The sequence below is a fragment of the Miniopterus schreibersii genome (assembly GCF_964146895.1).
Source record: "Miniopterus schreibersii genome assembly, chromosome: 15".
In the NCBI taxonomy this organism is placed as follows: domain Eukaryota; kingdom Metazoa; phylum Chordata; class Mammalia; order Chiroptera; family Miniopteridae; genus Miniopterus; species Miniopterus schreibersii.
Window position 1 is genome coordinate 46355720 of NC_138115.1, and position 19425 is coordinate 46375144.

A 19425-nucleotide genomic window follows, 5' to 3' on the forward strand; every position below is an offset into this window, starting at 1 on the left:
GCCGTGAAGTCTTGGTCTGACCAGGGAACAGAGAACTCATCCTATGATGCACTTGAATATTAGGGCTTGGTTGCAGATAGTAGAAACTCAAAAAGGTTTCAACAAAACAGGGAATGATGTATTGGCTCATGCATGAAGTCCAAGGGTTGACCTCAGGCTTGAGTAGATCCAGATGTTCAAAGTATATCAATAGGATTCTATCCCTTCCTGCCGTCAAGTCTGCTTCTGTTCAGAAAACCACAAATACCCCCCAAGAAGCCCCAGGCTTTCATTCTGCAATGGAGCTGGCCCAGCAGAAAGGGGGCATCTCCTCTCAACAGCAAGAGCAGCAAAAGCCCCCACTTCTGCCCTGATTGGCAGGCCTGTGTCATGCGACCCACGGCCCAGGGCTGGGGGGGGGGGCAGTCTTTCCAAAACAAAGTAGGCTCAGTTGGGGAGGAGGGAACAGTGTCCCAAAAGGGAAAGAAATGTCCTTTTGTCAGAAGAATGAGGGGTGCAGTAACAACCATCCCCCACCAGTGCCACTGTGGACGCTCTCAGCTGCAGAGCCGAGCCCCCCAGCAGGTCCTTCCTGGAGGTCAGCTGCTCAGAGAGCAGGGCGGGGTGTGTGGGACAGGCAGCCCGGGGACCATCTCTCTCCTAGACTTGCAGTTCTTTTGTGCTCTTAAAGCTATGGAATAAATCACAAGCCCAGAGGTTATGATTGCCAAGGACAAAGTCTTCTGTGTGTGTGTTTTTTTCTTTTATGCTGTATTATTCTAAATTCTGAAAACAGCTTTATGGGTTGTTTTTTAATGACAGATGCTTATTGTAATAAAATGCTATAGGAAAACACACTGAAGACAGCCCTCTCCTCTTCATGTGTGCTGGTTGAGCTCCCATATCTGATCCCTCTGTCACCTGTTCTTTGGGCAAGACACTCGACTTCACATTTCTATTTATCATCAATAAAAATGGGGCTCATCCTTATAGAGCCATTATAAGAAATTACTGAGCCCTTATGCTGAGCCAGATACCTCATTGCTTGCGTTATTTAATCTTCAAACAGCTTTGTAAGGTGGTCAATCATCAACCCCATTTTATAGACGAATGTGTTGACACTTAGAGAGATGAATTAATTTGTTTGAGATCACACAGGTGGTAGGAAATGCCAGGGCCCTGGCCAGCCCCAACCTGCCCAGCACCCGCGTGCTCCCTCACTGCGTTATATTTTGTGAGAATTAAATCATGATTCGAGGAAAGCTTTTGGCACAGTGCCTCAGAGCAAGCACTCAAATAATCATGTTTATTTTTATTAAGATACTGGTGGATTTTATATACATAAATACATTGGAAAGAGGAAATATAATAAACAACTTAAAAAGTAATTGTTAATTAACACATTAATGTATTTATTATCTGATGGATCACTGAATATGAGGTACAAAGAAATGCTTATAAAAATCTGGGGAGACCCTGGCCAGGTGTCTCAGTTGTTTGGAGTATCGTCATGTACACTAAAAGGCAAAAGTTTGTAGGTTCGATTCCCGGTCAGGACACATACCTAGCTTGTGGGTTCCATCCCCAGTCGAGGTGCATATGGGAGGCAACCAATCAATGTTTCTCTCTTTCTCTCTCTCTCAAATAAAAAAACAGGTCCTCAGGTGAGGGTTAAAAAACAAAAATCTGGGGAGAGAAATTGAGAGTTAGAAGATAGGAGCTGTGTCAGCATGGTGGTGGTATTTTTAGTGGTCAGGGAAGGCCTCCCAAACGGGTTGACTTTTGTGCAGAGAGCTCCAATCTGTAAGCCAGGCAGACAACTGGCAGGTCTGGCTTTGGGGCACATGGATGGGATCTGGTGGGCAGGCATGTGGGGGCTCTCCCAGTGCTAAAAAAGGGAAGGATTCATTGCAAGGTGGTAACTCCTGCATTGAAGTCCTAGTCTTCCCCCAGTAGATTGTTCAATGTTTTAGAAAACTGCTGTACATTTTTAACCTAGGGCAAAGCATCCTTGGACCAATCGTCCATTTGTTTGTGGATGGGGGCCAAGAGGCCTCACTGTTGTCTGCATGACTGTTGACTCGGCTTTCTGAGTTCTACCTCACAGTCCAGGCCTACTCGCGGCACCCGCCAGCTCCACACTGGGCCTCTCAGCCCAACTCCCAGCTCTTCTGTCTGACTCGCAGGACACCGTTCTCTCTGTCACTTTCGGTTTTCCAGAAATCCATCCGGATCTCCGGCCCTGCTCTCATACTCATTCATTTTCATAGGTTCCTGTCCCACTGGGTATCTTCTCACATGTCCCTGGCCCCTGGGGAGGAAGGTCAGCTACGTGTGTTTCTTCTCCATTGAATTAGCAGCATTCTATTAGTTTTGCTTTGCTGAATTTTTCTGAAATAAGTGTGCATGATTACATTCATAATAAGAAAAATAACAACAGAAGCTCTTCTTAAAGCAAGAAGGGATTAGAAATATGTTCTCGTCAGCCAGAGGAGAAAAGAACCATGTCAGGGTTTTGTACCAACCGTTACAGATCTGACCAGAACGCTGCTTTCCCACAGTGCTTCAGGCTGGACAGATAGGAGGCTGGAGAATTTTGCCATCAAGACTTTATCTCACTTGTGCTTTTTATTTTTCCAAGATGAATTAGGGATGTTGTGAATGCAATAAGAGTATCTAACACAAAGCTATTAAACAGATGTATCAGTCCGTGGCTTCCAATGGCAAGCGTGTATGAGCCTACATGGACTCAGGTGCATGGTTCTTTTGCTGGTCTTATCTAGGGTCACTCATGCATCTCCAGTCAGCTGGCAGTGGATGGCCTGTCTCACCTGCCTGGGGGTTGGCCCAGTACCAGCTGGGGCAATAGGGGTGACTGGACCAAGTGTCTTTCATCATCCCAGAGGCTAGCTTGGGCTTGCTCACACGGTGATGGGTTGAAGGACTTCCAAGAGCAGCAAGGAAGGAAGCTGCAAGGCTCAGGACTCATACAGCGTCACTTCTGCCACTCCATGGACTATGCAAGTCAGCCAGCCCAGGTTCAAGCAGTAAAGAAATGAACACACATCTTGATGGAAGGAGCTACGGAGCATTGTGGCAACCTTTGCAATCCACCTTACAACAATCCTATTTTGTGATTCAAATTTTCCCTTTTATAATTCTTTGTCTTCTCCAGGCTTCTGAGAACCCAGTCCCTGGAATGGTTCTACAATAATGTGAAGAGCCGTTTCAAGCGCTTCGGCAGCGCCAAGGTCCTGAAAAACCTGTACAGGAAACATCGGCTGGAGAGCGGGGCGAGCTTCGACATCGTAGGTATGTACGCGGGCTGCCTCTTGCTCTGCGCGTCCTTGGGGGGCTGGTGGGGTAGAAGAAGGCCTTGCTCGGAGGCCCCGCATGCTGAGGCTCCTCACCTGGGACAGAGGAAGCTCCTTAAATATCCGGCTCTAGTGAGGAGCAGAAATAGGGCAGAACTCAAAGTTTCTGTTAAGTTTTGAGTCTTTTGGTTCCAGCATCCCCACTGGGCAGGATATATTAGGAGCTGAGAGGACCGAGGTATTTCTGAAAATTGGGGACATTTTAATTCTGGATTCTTAGAAATTAAAGATCTTGACCATGTTTCCCTAGAGATGAAAACATTGGGAAGCCATCTCGGGTTGGCGGTGTAGACTAGGTCTGCCCTCGAGGGTACGCCCTCCACTTCCATCCTTCCTGCTCTGGAATTCTCTTCAGACCAGGCCCCAAGTGAGAGGCAGGAGAGAGGGAGAGTGATGTCAGAGGAAGCCTGCCCATGCTGCTTGATGCAGTTAAAACAGCCCATGCACAGAAATAGAACCAGGAATTATATGCTGTAGTTCTGGTGGGCCAGCCAGCAGAAAGAAACTGTCAGAGTATGAAAAGCACATCTTCCAAAGAAGGCTGTTTTTTCCTGTCTAGAGGGAGATTTTTTCCCATCACTTTGCTGACACAGGTAAATGCTTTTTATCCACGAGAAAGGCGGGGTGCGAGGGTAGGGAGGTGTCCTCCATCTCATTTGGAGCTTGTTCACCGTCATGGTTTTGTATTCTCTATCAAATCTTCGGTTGTGTCTTATCTAAAAATATGCCAGCCGCCGAAGACAAGGGAGAAAATAGAGTGGAAGCATTAAACGCGGCGAGTCGTTAGCGCCTTTTGTGGTAGTTGTTAGGGCCTCTGTCTTTCAAACTGCTCCGCGAGCCTATGGTTAAGAGAGCAGCCCCGACGGTTGCCAAACATTATTTTATCTTCTCTTTATGGCTTTTTCTAAAAAATAAAAATAAAAATTTCCTCTAGAAATGGAGGCAGAAAAGAAAACTGAAAAGTAATGATGTTCACAGTAGTTTTCAATCCAAAAATATTTCTTAAGAAAGTTCCAGAATACAGTTGGCTCACTCATTCGCACTCCATCCTTTCTTTCCCCTCGTGTGCGCCCTCCGGCCTGCTTTATGGAGCCCTTTACATGCCCCCAGACTCCAATCTCCGCAGCTTAATGCAAGGGGAGGGGAGAAACAAACCCACGTGGGGACTCCCTTAGCACAGAACACAAATCCGACTTCTTTGCCTTCCTCCCAACGGCCCTCTGGTGGAGCAGGCCGACAAGAATCCTGAGTTGGCCAGCTCTGGGCTTTAAAATCCACCAGTGTCATTTTCAAAGGAGAATTGTTTGCTGGGAATAGCTGTCTGCCACAGTTTAAGCAGAGGTAGGTCCCGAGTCCTCTGTGGCCACCACTTCTTTCCCCTGGGTCCTCAGTCACAGCACTTACCACGTTGCATCCGGTGATGGTTGACTAAGCTGCTCTCCTGATCAACCTAGGAACCCCGATTGCCTGGTTCCTAGGTTGACACTCAACCGCTGAGCCATGATCAGCCAGCCAGCATTAGTAGTTTTAATATGATTGATATCTCCACTTTAATTAAGATTTCCTTTTTTTTAAAAAAATATATCTTTGTTGATTTCAGAGGGAGGAGAGGAGAGGGAGAGAGAGAGACAGAAACATCAATGATGAGAGAGTCATTGATCGAGCCCACAACCCGGGCATGTGCCCTGACCGGGAATCGAACCCCGATCGCCTGGATCCTAGGTCGACGCTCAACCGCTGGGCCATGCCCAGCCGGGCAAGATTTCCTTTTTAAAAAAAATCCTCACCCAAGGTTTTTCCACTGATTTTTAGAGAGAGCAGAGGGGAGGGAAGAAGGGGAGAGAGAGAGAGAGAGAGAAAAACATCAACGTGAGAGAGACACATCAGTTAGTTGCCTCCCGCACACGCCCCAACCGGAGGCAGGGATTGAACCTGCAACCCAGGTACATGCCCTTGACCAGAAATTGAACCCATGACCCTCCAGTGCACAGGCCGATATTCTAACCACTGAGCATGCCGGCCAGGGCAAGATTTCCTTTTGATGAATATGAAGACAAGCAGACAGGAGACACTGTGTGAGGTGGCACTCAAGCCCATACAGCCATGATCATCAAACAATGAGGTTTATTCTGCACGCCACCCAAAAAATTCAGTTCTACTTTAAGTGCTTACGGGGCCTCTGGGTTATGTTACATGACCAGGGAGCCATTACCATTATCTTCTACCTACTACCCGACACCCTTGTATGGTTGTCGCCTGCCATCCTCAATCCTGACTACACATTAGAATTCCCTAGGGAGCTTTAAAAAAAAAAAAATCCCAGTGCCTAGATCACCTCCCAGGCCCAGTCAATTCCGAATCTTTGGAGGTGGGCCCGGTACAGATACTGCTTAAAGCTCTCTGGGCTATCTTAAGGCACAGCCAACTTCACTGTAATTTGTTCAGGAGAATTCTGAATAAATGGTTCCGACTTCAGTTCATCGAAGGGTACTTATCTTCAGAATTTTGATTGTCAGGACATAATACGCAGCATCTAAAGTGTGCAAGGCCCGTGCTGAGCTCCAGGACTCACAGTGAAGCTGTTCGGGTCAGTGCCGTGAACAGCAGCTCAAGACCCGACACGCAGGGTCCCCCCGTCCCCCATCACTAGGGGAGAGCTCCCATTGGTCCCCTTTTCCTAGGAAGGAGACTGAGTGTCAGAGAGGTGAGGGAGCTTGCTCAAGGTCACCTGACTAATAATTCGCAGGTCCAGGAATTGACCTCACATCTCTCTGAATTGCATCTACTTTTCTGTCTTTGACTCCACATTGCCTCCAAAGAAGGTACTGGAAGACAGGTGGGGTGGTGGCAGTGCTACACCAGGAATCATCAGTGTGAGAAGAAAGATGCAGTTGGTCTGAAAGCGCAGCGTTGCTGTGTAACCGGGCGACTCCCTGACCTCCGGTCCGCAGGGCTGACTTCCAGTAGGCAGGGGTGGTCTGCCCATCCAGTGCACCTGTGCCCGCTAATGACCTTCGATAATCATTTTCTCCAACCCCCCCCCCCCAGGAGGAAGCTTTTTTGAGGCCAACCTGGACAACGAAGGCAGTGTTTCAGGCAGTGATTCAACATTTTATAGGCAGTCGGAAGGTAAGGCCGCTTAAGAAGCGACAGCTAATGGGAGGTTGGAGGAGTAGAAGCACCTTCAGATACCGTCAGGGTCTCCAGTTGCCTTGTAACCATGCGATACAGCCATGTGTTGCTGTGGGGGGGTCTCCACGGGCCTTCCCGTTGTGGCCGTTGGTATGAATCTATCATCAGAATAGATGAGTACATCCAAGGTGTGGCTGGAGAAGTGCATTCACTACCCAACCACTAGATACTTGATCACCAACTAGTGAGTGCTGTGGAGTTGGGATATAAAAACCAGCACACGTGTGCAATTCTTATTAAAATAGTCCTACAAAGAATGTATCACTTACTAGCTTCTACTTTTTTATACCAACATGATAGTTCTCTTAGAGCAAAGGTTAAGAGCAAAAACAGAGTTCTAGCTTCAAATAAAGCCGCCTCCAACTCTTCAGCTCCCTCACCAGAGAGCTAAGCGGAAGGGCTGAGCACAACTGCTTGCCGCGGAGCCATCATTTTACTTGCCATTCCCTTTAAGAAGGTGGCCTCTCTTCTGTTTCTTTTCTAGGACACAGCATGATGGACACTTTGGCTGTTGCCCTACGGGTGGCCGAAGAGGCCATTGAGGAGGCGATTTCCAAAGCAGAAGCCTATGGGGACAGCCTGGTAGGGAATCCCTTCTCCTCTCGGGGGAGGTGTGGGCCGGGGTCCTGGCCACCAGGAAAAAGTGCAGGTTATCAGGAAACCGACGTCACGATAGCCATCCTTGACTGGAGCAGTGCCCAGCCTGCCCTGCATTTGCCGTCAGGACTCCCAAGAAAGTGGTTGCCGAGTCCCCCAAACCCGCCCAGCACCAGGCCATTCTCTGCCCTCTCTCCGCAGGACAAGCAAAATGAGGCCATCTACTTGCGGGACCACAAGGAGGAGCTGACGGAGGAACTGGCCACAACTATCTTGCAGAAGGTAGGTGGCCCTGGCATCTGACGACGGCAGTTCACTACCCTGGCCCGGAGCAGGGCCTCCAGCGAGCTGCAGAGCCACCACTGGCACCGTTGTCTTGGGCACCATCTCTGTGACTTGTCACTTTGCCTTCTGTGCTCTGGAGGCTAGTGTAGAGGGATTGCACTGCAAAACCTAAGGCCAGGGATGGAGTGTGGTTGCCTTTAGGGGTTGAGCTAATGGGTGGGGAACTGGGAAGTCAGCCCTGAGCAGGTTACTCACTGGCTTCCTATTTCCTGGGCTTTGTGTGTGTGTGTGTGTGCGCACGTATGGGTGTCTTCTTCTCACACTTCTCAGATAGTCTTTTGCTGGAGAACCTTGCAGTCACCCCCTGCTACCTACATACCCTAGACTGTCCCTTACCTGGTGTATCAGTAATGACTACTTAGAAACCAACCAACCCTAAACTCTGTGGCTCTAAACAGGATTATTTCTATGTTTCACAGCCAGTTCTCCAACCCCTACAATTCAGTTCCGTTCTGACAGTAGTCAGAGGTAGCCCAGATCCCCACACGTGAAGGGCTCAGTCCCATAAGACCACCCACTTCGGATGCCGGTGCAAGTCTCAGGAATCCCCAAGTCACCCACTTCTGTCCAGCCTACTCCAAATTCAGGGATCCCCATGACCCCCCTCAAGTTGTATAATTTGCTAGAACAACTCACAGAACTCAGGAAAGTACTATACTTGCAATTGCCTCTTTATTGTAAAAGATACAAATGAGCAGCCAGGTGAAGAAATGGTAGGACCAAACGGTCTGTGGAACAGATGCACGAACCTCCACGCCCGCCACCCTCCCACACATCAATGTATGGACCAGCCAGGAAGTTCCCTCCCCAAGCCTCAGTGTTTCAGAGTTTTTAATAGAGGTTTCATTAAGTAGGCATAATTGCTTAAATCACTGACCCCCCTGAATGAACTCAGTCTTTAGCCCCTGTCTCCTCCCCAGAGGTTGGGGCAAAGCTTGAAGTTCCTTGGTTTACGTGGTTGGGTTTTAATAATTTTACAATTACAGTTGATGTACAATATTATATTAGTTCCAGGTGTACAACCTAGTGGTTAGACATTCACATAACTTATGAAGTGGTCACCCCGATAAGTTTAATACCCACCTGGCACCACACATAGTTATTACAATATTACTGACTATATTCCCTATGCTGTACTTTACATCCCTGAGACTATTTGTAACTAACAATCTACACTTTTAATCCCATCATCTTTTACACCCCACACCCCCGCCCATCCATCCTGGCAACCATCCATCTGTTCTCTATATCTATGAATACGTTTCTGTTTGGTGTGTTCCTTTATTTTGTTTTTTAGATTCCACATGTAAGTGCAATCCTATGGTATTTGTCTTTTTCTGTCTGATTGGGTTTTTTTTTTTTAACTACCAGCCTCCGTTTATCTAGCGGCCCTGGCCGTTAGTCACCTCATTAGCATAACAAAGACACTCCTATCACTCAAAATAGTCCAAGGATTTTTGAAGCTCTGTACCAGGAATCAGTCTAACAGCAAATGCATTTTTTATTGTACCACAATTTCTATCTCGCCCGCGCACCTGTGCTGGCTCCGTCTAAAGCAGTGGGTTGGGGTCAGGCCTGTGCAGTATGTTCATTCTGGGACCCTGCTGAGCCACACCAGCTGCTCATGGCCATGACAGAGCACAAGGGAGCAAGAGGAAGCCAGTGACGTCTGTTAAGGCCTGGGCTCGGCCCTGACTCCCTGTCACCCACTCCCTCCTCACACGCCGTTGGCCAGGGCCAGGCACACAGTCCGCACGGAGCCAGATGTGGGAAATATGCATGACCCTTTTACATGGCTGGGAGAAAAACCTCAAGGATGGTTCCAGTTGCTGCACCGAGCATCTGAGGCCTCTAGTAACTCACCCCCTTTGTCACCCATCTCCTCCCCAGATCATAAGAAAACAGAAGAGCAAAAGCGAGCAGCAGATGGAGGAGGAGTGGTCGCAGTCCCAGAGCTGCACTGCGAAGGCGGCTGACAAGGGGACCCCAGCCTCCCCAGGAGGCCACCACATTTCCAGCTCCCTCTGGGTGAGTCTCCAAGCAGTGACACAGGTGTCCTGCCCGCTCTCCTCGAGGAATGGGGACAGCACACTTCACCGTCCGCCGTTCGCTCTTGCGCCCACCATGCAGCTAAAGGCCCCTAAGCGGCGGTGGGCAGGGGAAGAGACTGAGAAAGCGTGTGCGAGAGTGGGGGGCAGGCGGGGGGGGGGGAGGAGAAAGGAAGAAAAACCGCGAATGGACTGTTGAAGGGTACGGGTGTGGGTTTTTACAGAGATCGGTTTAGGAAAAATTAAGCCAAAGGCGGAACCACAAAGCGCAGTGGCCTTCCTGTGACCTGGGGGTCTGGGCCTGATCGTGTCACTCAGCCTGTGACATCCTGGGTGGTTTGTGTAAGCAGCCCCAGCAGAGGACATGCAGAGCGCGGGGGAGGCCGAGGCCGAGCCTGTGGAGCTGGGCCTTCCGTGTGGAGACTCAGCGAGTTCTTATGCAAACCCCATGAGCTGAGGTTCGGAGTCATCATAGAAAACTCGAGTCATAACCGCGGTAATAGGATTACCGGAGATCTGTAGGGCTAGCCCATGCCCTTCCTTTGATGAACTGTACACGCACAGGTGTGTGCACATCATTTCATTAGATCCACTTGAGCACATCCTGCATTGTCCCCGTTTTACAGAGGAGTAAACTGAGGCCAAGCCAGTCTGAGCCACTGGCAGTAAGTGGAAGAGCCAGGACTAGAACCCAGGGCTCCTGCACACTGCTGTCTCCTGTTCCATTGGGAAGCTCTGGCTATGAAATGCCTGCGTTCCCACCACATGTTCACCGGGCCTCCTTGTCATACGTGCGGCTAAACCTGGAAATGGTACTCCTGCCACTCTGTGTGTCCTTAGAGATGAGGGACAGCGGGCTGTGGCACTGTGAGTCACGGCAGCGGGCATGGCAGCCACCACAGGTGCAGGTTCCCCTTTCCGCGTGGACAGCGGAGGCCTCTATCCACACCCCTCGGCCACGGCTGCCTAATGCTGCTGAAGGTAGACAGCAGTGACTCCTCCCTGGGGACGTTGCACTTGGTCCCTTGTTCCCGGGAGAGCATCTAGGCCCCTTGGGACACAGCTGCGGCTGGCCCTGGGCTGTCTTCACTGAGAGAGCTGTTTAGAGGCGGAAGGCAGCACCGCACAAGGTTCCTGCTCTGGTTCTAAAACAAATACCTCTCAGGGTTTTCTGTTCCCGTCGGGAGGTCTGTCTTGCCAGACGCCTGCCTCCCACACAGCAGTCTTCCCTTTGGCTTCCACGCCAAGGTAGACAGAGCTGACTCATCTCTTCTCTCCTGGGCAAAGAGCAGAATATGATTTATTTCCAGAGTCTGGGATAGAGTAAGGCCCGGCGGAAGCCCTCGCTGACTCTGAGGTACCTTCTGAATCTCTCTGCGAGGTACGGCCACTTCCCCAGGATGAGCCCACCCTTTTGGTGGGAGAGAGAACCTTGAGTGTGTAGTTAGAAAAAACAGCCCATAAAGGACATTGGTGCACCCCCTTGGGGAAGCGCTCCTTCCAGCATAAATACCTTGGCCTAGATTGTGTGGCCTGGCAGGGGGTGGGCACCTCACCACAGAGACAAGATCATTGGTTGGTTCCTGTCACTACAACGTTCATCCTAACTGGGATGTTTCATCAAGGAGACCCCTCCTGTGCCCTCCTGTGTGTTCTCGCCGCGATTCGAGGCCCAGAAACAGCATATTTCTATCAGCAGTAACAGTTAGGAGACGTGAACACTTTGCGTTTTTGCATCCACACTGTGCTCATGGGACCTGCCCCACACAGGGCAGCCTGAATCTGGGAATAAAGACAAACCCAGCATCCGGCTGGGTCCCCGGTCGGTTTGCCCCTCTGGGCAGCCCGATCGTCAGTGGTCACAGGCCTAACTTCCCTTGGCCAGGACCCCTAACCCTTCCCCTCTAGCCAGCGCCATTGCAGGGCCAGCCGGGGGCCCGGAGGTGGGGGGAAACGGGGACACATCCAGTCGACAAGGGTTGGCTTCCTCAGGCGCTCCATGCAGTGGGCCTGGGCACACTGCCCACCCATGTGAGCTAAGCCAATGCTTTCCCCCAGGCCCCTGGCCCATACCAGGCCCTAGTCCCTGTGATGAAAGAGCCTGTGCTGGGACCACATCCAGGAATTGGGACCTGAGGGGGACTGACCCTGGTCAAGGCCACCACATTGCACAACTCCAGGAGCCCCATGCACCTAGAATGCAATGTGAGTGCCACCTCCAGGGGCTGTGCAGCGTGATGGCCACAGCTCCAGCAGCCGATGAGGCCCAAGTGGGAGGGGACAGGAACAACTGCTGCTTAAGGAGCAGGCGCTCTGTTTGCCCATCACAAGATGGGGGTGCAGGTATCATTGGACCCATTTTATAGATGAGGAGACTGAGGCTAAAGCTTTAACATAACTTACCTAAGGTCACCCATGTGCTGATTGGTGGGGCCAGGCATTGAATCCCTTTTCCTGCTCTGAAGCCCTTGGTCTGGGCTCTTCTTTAAGGCTCAAGGAGTAACTGGGCCGAGTCTCCGAACACTGCAGGCTCCTTGGGCTTAACTGCAAACCCAAACTTAATTCATCCCCAGTCAGCCAGGATTTCTCATCTGTTTTCTTGAAAGGAAGTTCCGTGTGATGGTCCTCTTTTTAATTTCCTCCGTTATTGTGTGGTTCTCTGCCGGGAGGAGGTCAGCACAATGCGCCTTTCAAAGCCTCAGGATCCAATATCCTAAAAGGCACTGGCGCAGGGGCTATAATTCACCCAGTGCCTATCTCTTTGGGCACGTATACGGCGATCCTATTGATTTTATGATGATGGTGGCAGGGGCCAGGCATCCTGAGGGTGTGCCCATGACTGAGCCTCGCCTCTGGCTGGCTCTCCCTCCCTGTCTCTGCTCCACCCTTTTCTGTTTCCCTCCGCTTTTCCCTGCTGTCTCTGATTTCCTCCCTCACATTTGCTCTCTCCTTTGACCGACTGCAGTATAGACCTGAAGTAATTTTGGTTATTGTTATAATCACTGGGTTGAATTTAATGGCTACGACTGACCCTGCAAATACAAAGCGAAGCTGTGTCCCGGTGGTTCACTCCTCTGACCGCTGTTATCGATCCCTTTGTCCCTGAACCCCGATGCTGAAAACATTCTGTCCCTGTTTGATGTTGGGAGCGCCTTACAGCGAAGACTATTTTGAAGCTGTGAATGGTGCCCTGGGGAGCCTGCCCTTTTGGCCATGATGACAATTGTAGCCATCACAGCCACACCACGCCATTCCAGGGACACAGGTAGACCACACTGCCGCCCACGTGGGATGCAGGGACTGCGAAGGAAGGCGCAGCTGCCCCTTAACAACACGGCTGGAACTGCGGGGTCCGCGTCTACGTGAACTTCTTTTTTTCAACATATACTGTAAATGTATTTTCTCTTACAATTTTTTAAAAATATTTTTTAATTTATTTCAGAGAGAGGAAAGGAGAGGGAGATAGAAACATCAATGATGAGAGAGTCATTGATCAGCTGCCCCTTGCATGCCCCCGACTGGGGATCAAGCCCACAACCCAGGCATGTGCCCTGACTGACCGGGAATCAAACCCCGATCGCCTGGCTCCTAGGTTGACGCTCAATCGCTGAGCCACGCCCGGCTGGGCTCTTATGATTTTCTTAATAACATCTTCTTTCCTCTAGCTGACTTTATTATAAGAAAACAGTAAATAATACATATAATACAAAACATGTGTTAATCAACTGTGTATAGTATGGGTAAGGCTTCCGGTGAAATCTAGGCTATTAGTAGTTAAGGTTTGAGGGAGTCTAAATTTACACGAGGATTTTTGATTGCATGGGGATCAGCGTCCCTAATGCCCACGTTGTTCAAGCGTCACCTGTATTCCTGCGGTAACTGATGATCACACGTGTGTCTTACCCAGAGCTGCAGGGCCGGTGGGTTCAGTGGCAGGTCCTCCTGGGCAGAGCGTGGTAGCCAGGGGGGCATTGTTCCAGGCTTTTGGCAAAGGCTCAGGCACAGCTCCCAGAAGGCGTGGAAGAGCAGACAGACCTGCGCTCAACCCCTGCCTCTGCCCCCGACCGCCACCCGTCTGCCTTGAGAAAGTGCTTGAGCCCCGCCTCTGCTTGCTCCTGCACAGCCCGTCAGACCGAATGGGAGAACGGATAAGGCGCCTGGCTCAGTGACAGACCTTCATAAAGGCTCTCCTTTTAGCTAATGCTTAGTGAGTGCCGGGCCTGATACTGATCCCTCCACATGAGGAAACTGAGGCTTAGCATAGCCGAAGTTCCCCCCAAGATGCCACATAGCAAGAGGAGCCGGCATTGACCCACCACCACTCCTTAGTCAGTGCCTGCAGAGTTGAGAGTCGGGGCCTGTTTGAAAGCTCAGGTTCTCAAGTCCCTCATGGCAAGACTCTGCCTGCATGCCATGCCGATATTCCTGGACTCGTGGGCTCCACCGACGGTTCCCAGCCCTCCTCGCATAGATGTGCAGACACCGTCGCTCAGGCCAGCCCTTCCTGACATCGCCAGCCCTGCTTCTTCCGTGAACCTTAGGGTGGGTTAGAGGAAGGGAGGAAAAGCAGAGTCTGCGGGTGGGAAAGAAAGGGTGGACACAAAGGGCCCAGCCACGGTTCTTCCTTGAGCAAATAAATTACTCAAGCAATCCCATCACTTCCCAGGAGCCACAGAGGTGGTACTGACTGGTGAATGAAGCGTTGTGGTGCCATCTACTGCTCCATGCGTTCATTGCGATAAATCTGTGCTGAAACCAGGCCTGAATGGGGACTTTTCCACCCTGGCTGGAGACTGTGGGCCAGCGGTGTCCTGAGACCTGCTGCAGACAGTTATTTGGGGCCTTTTGTGATGATCAGGGTATAGTTGTTTTCTAGTGTGAAACAATGGCTTGACTGAAGTAGATTATAAAAGGCTCGGGAAGAACACATATCCCATCTTCCCTGTTGGGACCAAACAGGGACTTTTCATTTTTTGGCCTTGGCTTTTGTACTTTGGGGAGCATTTTTGTCCCATAAATATGGACCCCTGCCACCTTCTACAGACACACATGTACATGCCTCACATAGAATTTGAGCCACTACAAAATGAAACATTAAATACTATTCCCCCCCTTTTTTAACATGACTCCATGATTTACAGTGAGGAGCCTGGAGATATAAAAGGAGACCAGGAAACAGAAAGTAGCTCCTGTGAGGCTGCAGTAGCTCTGCACCTGGCGACCGGCTACCAGCTCCTCAGGGCCAGACCCGAGTCCCACAGACTCAGTCACTAACGTGGGACTGAGGACCACACCCCGAAAGGACTGTCCCTGCCTTCAGGGAGCTCGCAGTCTGTGGAGAGTCAACAGCTGTATGGCGTCAGATGGGTACTAGATTTATCAGTGATCACTTCGTAAGTTATATAAATGTCTGATCACAGTGTTGTGCGCCTGAACCTAATATAATTGTATGCCAACTGTAATTGGAAAATAAAAAAAATTATTTTAAGAAAAGTAATTCAGTCACTTGGCCAAGGTTTTCTAGCAAAGGCGGTGTTGGGGCCCAGGTCCAGCTGGCTCCTGAGTCCAGCTCCAACCACCCCAGGGCCCTGCCCACAGGTCCCCAGAGGCGCTCTGCTTTGGTCTCCTAGCACCTCCCTTTGTCTTCTTCGCACCTGTGGTGGGAGAGGAAGAAAGTTACCAAGATGAGCACGTTTCTCCCTGGGAGAGGGGGTGTAGGGCTGTTGCAGGTGGAGACTAAGTGCTCAGGGGGCCTGAGTTAGAGATCAGTCCTTGGTTTCATGTTACAGTCCCAGACCACCCCCCCTCCCAGCGGCTTTGCCCTTTCCCTGCCCTTTCCCTCCTCGATTTATCAATATAAAAAGAGAAAATAAAATCACCAATGAAAGCTAATTCCTTCATTAAATGACAAAGGAAAAAATTGGTCTCTGTTGGATGAAATTCCTCATATATAACATTTGAGCTTCAAATTCTCTATCGATAATATTTGCAACATATAGATGATGCCATTTAAACCTGTTTCCTGTCAGTCATTGGCAGCCCCATTTCTCCCACCTCTCCTCGGGTTAGAGTTTATTTCCCTTTCTTTAATTCGGGTGCTGGATTAGACTATGTTGTGATTGTTCTGGGCTTGTGGACTGACCATGCTTGGCTCACTTGTCTATTGTAGCATTTATGCTGTGTTTGCTGTTTGCACTGCTGAAACGCAGGTTTGGGGTCTTTGAGGAAAAGCTGCGTTCACTCGTATCACACAGAGTTGGCCCTGAGAAACCCTGGCTCGGGGGTGGCTGGAGAAGGAGCCCAGTGGGAGCTGGCCCTGTCTGGTTCCGTGGCGTCTCTGATGCTTCCTAGGAGGCCTGGCCAGCTTGCAATGGAACAGAAACAGGACCCATTTCTACCGTTATATGGCCTAATGTACTGAAGTGAAGCTTTTAAGCCTGAACTCGAGAAACGCCCGCAACCGTTACCTCTTCTCCATGCTGCACAGTGTCTGCCTCAGAGCTGAGGGCATTTCCCTGTGCCCGCACCCCATGATTCACCCCCCTTCCTTCCCGCAGCAGCCCCAGTCTGCGTTCTCACCCTCCAGAGAAGATGCGCCGAAGACCCCTTTGCTGGAGGTGGCACCGAGACCACCGCGGGGCCCGAGCCAGCAGCCCAGGGAGGAGTCGGCCTGGCCCGGCTGGCATAGAGCAGACAGTCCAGACCAGACAAGTGAGTATTTTAAGCAGCTTCTGGTTGGTCCGTGGGTTTCAACAGTGCTGTTTAGAGGCTTCTGGCTGTCGTGTGGCAGATAAAAACCTTGAGGGACAGTGAGGGAAAGTAACTTGTCGAAGACTCCACAGCGGATGGGAGCAACCAGGTCCTCACGTGCAAACACCGTGGCTCCAATCTATAGGCTTTTTCAAGCTGATAGTGCCTCCCTACCATACAAGCAAACAAACAACAGTGACAAAAACAGCATTTCAAAATTCAGACTTTCAAACTGCTACACTTAAAGAATACTACAAAACCTTCTAAGAGACCCTTCATTTCTCAAAACAGTTCCCCACTGAATTACGAGCCCTCCAGATAAATTCTCAGAGGGTTTTGCTTTTCAAAACCTGATGTGTGCATAATTTACTGTAAAATAAGATGCCCACGTGCAATTTATCAGTTGTGTATGTAAGCATAAGACTTAGTTCAACAACATCACACACACACAGATTTCACACTCTATCCAAACATCCGTGCATCCCTCGGGACAAAGATCAAAAATGAAAATAAAGAAATTAAGCACTTGTGTAGAAAACTGCTGCTTTCCCGAGGAATGCTGGGCCCTCGACATGCTGAAATGTCCAGGCCAAGCCCAGCGGTCCTGACAGATGTCTGATATGTTTAGCAGGAAGCAGATCGCTCCCTGGGGCATGGCTCCGTCTCTGCAGAGCAGAGGAGGCCCGGAGGTGGAGGTCATCGTGGAAGGTTAATGTCCACGGGGCTATTTCCAGCAGCTCTGTTTATGCCTCAGGGGAAGGGTTGGTTCTGGAGCCTGTCAGTCCGCAGTTCTGATGATGCAGCTCAACAGCCAAGGTTTTCACAGGGTCGTGTGTTCACGGAGACATCTGTGCTCTTGCTGAGGTACAAGTTGGCCAACTTCTAGCTTCCCTAGAGAAACATGCCACCTGGGATTGTAAAAGGCAGGAGAAGAGAAGAGCCGGAGGCAATGGGCTGAGTCCCACCCCATCATGGAGTGAGTGTGGGAGGCGGGTCCCGGGCAGTCCTAGAGCTGGGCACGGAGTGGCACTCTCAGGGGACATCCGCCGGCTTCCTCCCACAGCCCCCTGGGGAGGCTGCAGGCAGCAGGGCTCGTTGAGAGCCGAGCGTCAGGAGCCCAGTCTTGGCCCTGCAGCCTCTGGGTGCCTGTGCTCATTAGGAGGAGTTTTTGCAAGCCCGGGGTGGGTTCCAGAACTGGCCAGGGGCTGGGGGTGCGGCAGCGAAGACGCACCCCGCCATCAAGGAGCTCACAGTCACACAACCCAGAAAAGAAACTAGAATGCAGTGTGAAAATATGAAATCGTTTCGGCAAAGCTCAAAGAGCAGAGCAGGCAGCTCTTCAGGGAAAGGAGACCAGAGGTGCAACCACGAGGAAGCGGGGTCCGAGCATCCCGAAGGGTCCCGGGCAAGGGAGCTTCTCCTCCTGGCGCATGGATGTGCCCACCCACCCAGAAGCTCCCCGAACCCCATCCTTCGGGTGTTTTTATGTGGGCATAACCAGTGGCTAATTCATTTTCCAGCCCCTCTCTCCTGTCTGAGGAGCAGGGGATGGGGCTGAAAGTTTCGAGTCTCTGATCGTGGCTTGTTTTTCTCGTGACCAGCCCTCAGCCTGGTACCACCACCAGCTTCCTCATTAGAACAAAAGACACCCCTGTCTCCCAACAAAATCCCAAGGAATTTAAGAGTTCTGTGTCAGAAACTGGGGTCAAAGACCAAACGCTAGGAGGAAGCAGGGACAGAGACTGTGTGTGTGTGTGTGTGTGTGTGTGTGTGTGTGAGTGTGAGTGTGAGTGTGAGTGTGAGCTCTTATACATCTATATCTTACCTCACACCCCATCTCACGGCTGTTGTGAGTGAGGCCTGTAAAAGTGCCAAGGACAAGGTGTGTTAACCTGTGAGGTGGGCCAGGGCGGGTGATGGAGTCGTCTCCCATCCAGTGTGGGAAAAATGGGGATCTAAGAGACAAAACCATGGCCCAAAGTCAAACAGCCGGAGCCTGAGGCTGCCAAGAGCAGCTGTCTCCACTCCCCTTCTACATCCAAGCCAGCCCAGGGCAGGAGCGGGGCCCCTCTCAGGAGACGGAGGTGACCCAGGTGGGCGTTCAATAGGAGTCAGATCTCCGAGTTTCTCTTCATCTGTGAAGCACTGGGGCCCTGTGAGGCCTCAAGGGATTTCCTGGGGACCTTTAAACCTGCCTCCAATTAGGTGTGCCCCTGTGGACTTCCTAGAGTTGGCTGCTCCCCGAGACCCCAGGGCAGTCCTGGGGACGTGGCAGATGGCAGCCTTGCCTTGCTCTAAGCTGACAACAGCCCTCTCTGGTTTCTCTCTCTCCCACCTGTAGACTTGGCCCCAGTCTTGCAGAGCCCCGATGGGAACTGGGTGGCCCTGAAGGATGGCGCTCTGCCCCCCACCCGCCTGCTGGCCACACCCAAGAGTGGCACCTTCCAGGCCCTGGAGGCTGCCTCCAGCGTGGCATCTGCCTATGATGAGCTGGTCTCCGACAGCGAGGAGGACTTTGACTGGAGTGAGGCCCTGAGCACACTGTGCTCACGGTCCCAGGACCTGCCCAGGAACCCCCAGCCTCAGCCCGCGCAGGCCCGAGGCTTGGACCAAGTCCCCTCCGCTGCCTCCTCTGCCTCCCAGCTTTCCCCCCACCTCGAGGCCACATGCTCTGACTCGGAGACCTCCTCCACAGGCTCTTCCCGGGAGGCCGGGCGGCGGGCCAGACTGTCCTGGCTGCAGAGAAAGGCCCCCAGGAACCCTGCAGCTGAAAAGATGCACCTTCAGGGAGAACTGGACGTGAACTTCAATCCCCAGGCAGCCAGCAGGGAGACCTCGGACAGCAGCGAGCCTGAGGAGGCCCCCCACACTGCAGACCGGCGGGCCAGGAGGTGGCGGAGGGCCCGAGTGGGCTCAGAGGAGCCAAGCAAGGAGCTGTCTTCCCCCAACGCCCATTCCCAGGAGCTGAACACACACCAGGTAATGAAACAGGTGCGTGCAAGTGCACACACGCGCTCCCCGGAAGGATGTGCTCTCCTCCAAGCACGAGCAGCATAGAGAGTCCTGGGTTAAGAATTCACAGGCCCAGATTCTCATCATAGTTTTTGCTGCTAAGGAGCTGAGTGACCTAGACAGGTCAC

General features: G+C 51.3%; 1 protein-coding gene across 1 annotated transcript in view; it reads left to right on the forward strand.

Annotated features, from left to right (window-relative positions):
* The window catches only part of MYRIP (myosin VIIA and Rab interacting protein), a 123256-nt gene that overhangs the window by 80557 nt on the left and 23274 nt on the right, over positions 1 to 19425 (forward strand). Inside the window, exons 4-10 of the mRNA XM_081160157.1 lie at positions 3155 to 3291; positions 6402 to 6482; positions 7030 to 7127; positions 7344 to 7424; positions 9378 to 9515; positions 16093 to 16246; positions 18627 to 19264. Of these exons, the coding sequence (XP_081016283.1) occupies positions 3155 to 3291; positions 6402 to 6482; positions 7030 to 7127; positions 7344 to 7424; positions 9378 to 9515; positions 16093 to 16246; positions 18627 to 19264 (1327 nt within the window). The remainder of the gene's footprint in view (positions 1 to 3154; positions 3292 to 6401; positions 6483 to 7029; positions 7128 to 7343; positions 7425 to 9377; positions 9516 to 16092; positions 16247 to 18626; positions 19265 to 19425) is intronic.